The following is a 4,744-nucleotide window of genomic DNA, read 5'->3' as shown; positions in this document are numbered from 1 at the left end:
AATACAGGAATATTGGCCCCTCAGTTGTGGGGTTAACTCACATCTTATCTAGGTCCTCAGAAAGTGGATGGATAGAGAGAGAGAGACTGGATATACGGTACCAGTGCACTGGTGTTTCTAAACATAAATATATTTGCAAATATATAATTTTGATTGGGGTAAATTGGTTAGCTTGAGAATTTTTATTGGAATTGTATTGACTTGTGTTATTACAGTGAAAATGTATTATATATAAATTGTAACCTAAATGTGTTATCTTAAAGTGAATTAAGTGAACTAAAATAGGATTTCGATTCTACTGCTTTGTGACTGCATTATTTTTTGTTGCTAACTATTCTTACTTTATGAAACCTTAGTGAGACCCACGGTGAGATTAGCCCGGTCTCCTCTTATTTCAATAGGGCACTGGGAACACCTTTTATTCATAAGGGCGTGAGGGAGTCCTCACATAGTGGTGAAATCATAGTCGGGATAGGGTTTTCTCAAACCTCCCCTAAAACTACGGGCATTCACCCTAGTTCAAAGGTTTGAGTGGAGGCACTGACATACTCCAGGGGATATTTCATCCAAAGGGAGGGCTACATTTGGAGGCACTGCTGAGATTCTTTGATACCTACCAGCCCCCTGGAAGAAATGGAGGTTATCATGGAAAGGGACATCCACACATGGTGTAAAGATCAAAAGGTAGACCCTCGTCAAAGTGTCTGTATAGTGGGCAATTTCGCGGGCATTACTGATGACAAAGTGATCCAAGAAGTACAGAAATTATGTGGGATAAGACTTCCATGCGTAGTTGATAAGTGGAAGAGTACTGCAGGAGATATATGTGCTGTACTAATAACGATCCAAGAATATTTGGATTCATCTCTGATTTCTGCAAATATATTAGTAGACGGAGTGCCAGGCAGGAGGTGGCAAATAATGTGGCCTATCGATGGGGAAGAGACTGAAGGAGAAGCACAGATAGCCATTGGTGATAAGAGGACTGAGAGACCTGGGGGAAGCCACCCCAATGCAGGGGATAGTACTTTACCTAGGGCAGCTACGAGTAACAGTACAAGTGAATCTATAGAGCCACAAGTAGAGGCTGTAATGGACAAAATGGTTAGCCCCTTCGAACGCTGGCACTATGAGGGAGGATACAGGAGGCTCCGAGTTTTCTCCGGCATATTACCAGTACCCACCGGAGAAGAAGCATATGACGTTTGGAGGGAGGCCGCTGTACAGCACTCAGAAGAGTGGCGGTGCCCAGAGCACATAAAGAAGCAGAGGATAGTGGAAAGTCTGAGAGGACCCGCCATGGGAATTATCCATGCTACACGGAGAAGCAATCCGGATGCTGCATTGAAAGACTATTTCAGTGCCCTCGACTATTCTTTCGGGACCATAGAGGACGTAGGGGATATTTTGGCTAGACTAAATCAGACCTACCAAGAGCCTGCTGAGACTCTTACTTATTATATCTACCGGTTAGACAAAATGTTATATAAATTGATGGACAAAGGAGGAATTGAAGCATCAGAGATCGATGAGAAACGTATAAAATATCTGCTGAGGGGGGCTCTGACTAGCAATCCTGTTGCTCAGCGACTTCGGTGCAGTGCCGTTGGGACTCGACCCCCTACGTTGGGTGAATTAATTAAGGAAGTGAAGTTAGAAGAAGTTCAAATTGAAAATAGAGAAAAGAGCCTCAGACGGGTGAAGGTTGTGCTACCTGCACCGGAAGGTCCCACCGAGGGTGAAAAATTGTGCAAGCTGTTAGAAAAGCAAAATAAAAAACTGGACCAAATAATTACTCTGCAGAGTAATTCTTCTGGGATTGCCACTCGAGGGAGAGGTAGAGGGTACTCCAGGCGGCAAGACAATCGTGATCATATTATCTGTTATCGGTGTGGGCAGTTGGGGCACCGATCGTTTGAGTGTCCTCAAAGTGGAAGTTATGGAAGAAGTTCTAGCTCCCGTGGAGATCAGAGTGAAAACCAGCCGGAAAACCCTGGGGGGTGTCGGTGAACCCCGCACCGACTCCCCAAGTATAGTAGTGAGTACAATAGGAGGTGCCCAGTGGCCAGAGACCATCCCAGAACGAATGCTGGGAAAGGCCCCATTGATACAAGCCTTTATCAATGGGCATGCCAGTAAGGTATTAATAGACAGCGGCTCACAAGTATCTATCATTTTTGAGAACTGGTATCGTGATCACTTATCGGACATACCCATATTACCTGTCGATGGACTAGCAATCAGGGGACTGAGCAACCAAAAGTACCCCTATCTGGTATATGTCATCACCTGCATTGAGTTCCCTCCGGTTTAACTGACCAATCCGACCCATTACCTTTAGTAGCACTGGTATGTCCTGACCCTCCGGGGGATAGAGAGACTGTTGCGAATATTGTGGGGACCAATTCTAACCTCTTTAGGACACTGTCAAACTGGTGCCTGGAACAAGAGCAAGCCATCATTTCATCTCATGGTGGAGGTTTGTCTATGACCACTATGGCTGTACTGGGAGATGGCATTTCCCCTACTATGTTGGAGACGGGGTCAACAGATACAGCTGAAGAACGTTTTCTCTCTAAAATTCGAAGGTGTTTTCAAGGTAGTGATATTAGTCCCCAAGAGCAAGATCAGTTAGTAGAGGAACTACGAGCTAGACAGCAAGTTTTTTCTATAGATGAGTGGGAGTTGGGAACGGCCGTGGGCGTGGAGCATCAAATTTCCTTGAGTGATACTACGCCCTTCCGTGAGAGATCTCGCCGGCTAGCCCCAGCCGACTTTGATGATGTGCGGCAACATTTAAAGAAACTGTTGGAGAATCATGTGATAGCCAATTCCGAGAGTCCATACGCCTCTCCCATAGTAGTGGCTCGGAAAAAAAATGGGGACATACGGCTATGCATAGATTACTGTACTCTAAACAGCCGTACGATAGCAGATCAGTACACCGTACCAAGGGTAGAGGAAGCGCTGGACTGTCTACAAGGGAGCCATTGGTTTTCTGTCTTGGACATGCGGTGCGGATACTATCAGATACCGATGAAGCCAGAGGATAGAGCCAAGACTGCTTTCATCTGCCCTATTGGGTTTTTTGAGTTCCTCAAAATGCCTCAAGGGGTAAAAGGGGCCCCCGCTACTTTCCAACGGACCATGGAACAAACAGTAGGGGATATGTGTTATAGAGAAGTGCTAATATACTTGGATGACATCATTGTTTTTGGACGGACTCTAGCAGAACATAATAATCGATTGGTGAAAGTGTTGGATAGACTGCAGAAGAAGGGTCTCAAGCTATCTATTGATAAATGTGGACTTTGTCAGACCACTGTCAAATATTTGGGGCATATCGTCAGTCGGGAAGGAGTGTCGACCGACCCCGACAAGACTGAAGCTGTGCAACAGTGGCCTCGTCCGAAGAACTTAAAAGACCTACGTTCTTTTCTAGGGTTCTGTGGCTACTATCACCGATTTGTACCGCAATACTCTAGTATAGCACGACTGCTTACAGAATTGACCAAGGGCTATCCACCGGTGAAAGGTAGAAGAGGGCATAAAGGGATCAAAGACAAGTTTGAATACTTTAAGCCACAAGAAGATTTCGGAGACCGATGGACTAGCTTATGTGAGGACGCCTTTCTTCTACTGAAGCATAGTCTAACCCACTCTCCTGTGCTCGCTTACGCAGATCCTGAGTTGCCCTATGAATTACACATCGACGCGTCGTTAGACGGATTAGGGGGAGTCCTGTATCAATGGCAGCAGGGACGATTACGGCCGGTAGCCTATGTCAGCCGAGGATTGTCATGCAGTGAAAAGAAATATGCAGTGCACAAGTTGGAGTTCCTTGCATTAAAGTGGACGGTAGTTGAGAAGTTTCACGACTATCTATATGGAGTGCACTTCACGGTCCACACAGATAACAACCCGTTGACTTATATAAATTCTACCGCAAGACTAGATGCCACAGGGCATCGGTGGCTGGCGGCTCTATCCAACTACCACTTCACGCTGAGATACCGGCCTGGGATTAGTAACATCGACGCGGATGCATTATCCCGATTATCGAATTCTGTTGCTGACAGCGATAATGACAAGTGGGTAGAGGTTCCAGCACCTGCAATATAAGGTTTATGTCATCAAATAATGGATATGCATGGGGGGCCACAGGAAAGTATAACTTCCCTGGGAGTGACCGGGGCTGTTCTACCACTAATGTACTGTTGGATATCGCAAGCAGAAATGGGGGGACTGGAAGTAATGTCTCAAGACCAAATTCGTGAGGCACAGAGGCGAGACCCAGATCTAGCAGTTGTTATTAGGCGTTTTACCACTAACCAGGGAATGGATAATAGTTCTCCATTATCGAACCGATCTCGAGCATTACTACGACAAAGAAGGAAGCTAATTTTCAAACATGGGATCTTGTATAGAGAGACTAAGACCCATTCCGGGCACCTCCGCCATCAGCCAGTGCTTCCGACAGTGTATATCTCCATGGTACTACGCTCACTACACGACCACCATGGACACTAAGGATGTGATAAAACTCGTTGCCTCGTAGCAGAAAGGGTATACTGGCCCTTCATGAACAAGGACATCGAGGCTTATTGTAAGAACTGTCGAAATTGTATTATGAGGAAGTCTCTGCCTGTGCCGTCGGCCAAATTGGTGAATATGGACAGCTCCGGGCCTTTAGAGTTAGTTTGTATTGACTTCTTGTCCTTAGAAGGGCCTTCCGGAAAAGAGA

General features: G+C 45.9%; 1 protein-coding gene across 1 annotated transcript; it reads left to right on the top strand.

Annotated features, from left to right (window-relative positions):
* The first annotated feature begins 633 nt into the window (after nucleotides 1-633).
* Nucleotides 634-2,010, top strand: LOC134934566 (paraneoplastic antigen Ma2-like). The gene has a single exon (XM_063929979.1). The coding sequence runs from the start codon at nucleotides 634-636 to the stop codon at nucleotides 2,008-2,010; it is 1,377 nt and encodes a 458-aa protein (XP_063786049.1).
* The last annotated feature ends 2,734 nt before the right edge of the window (nucleotides 2,011-4,744 follow it).

The sequence above is a fragment of the Pseudophryne corroboree genome, chromosome 6 (assembly GCF_028390025.1).
Source record: "Pseudophryne corroboree isolate aPseCor3 chromosome 6, aPseCor3.hap2, whole genome shotgun sequence".
Taxonomy (NCBI): Eukaryota; Metazoa; Chordata; class Amphibia; order Anura; family Myobatrachidae; genus Pseudophryne; species Pseudophryne corroboree.
The sequence above is the reverse complement of the archived record's forward strand: the minus strand, read 5'-3'. Positions and strand labels throughout refer to the sequence as shown.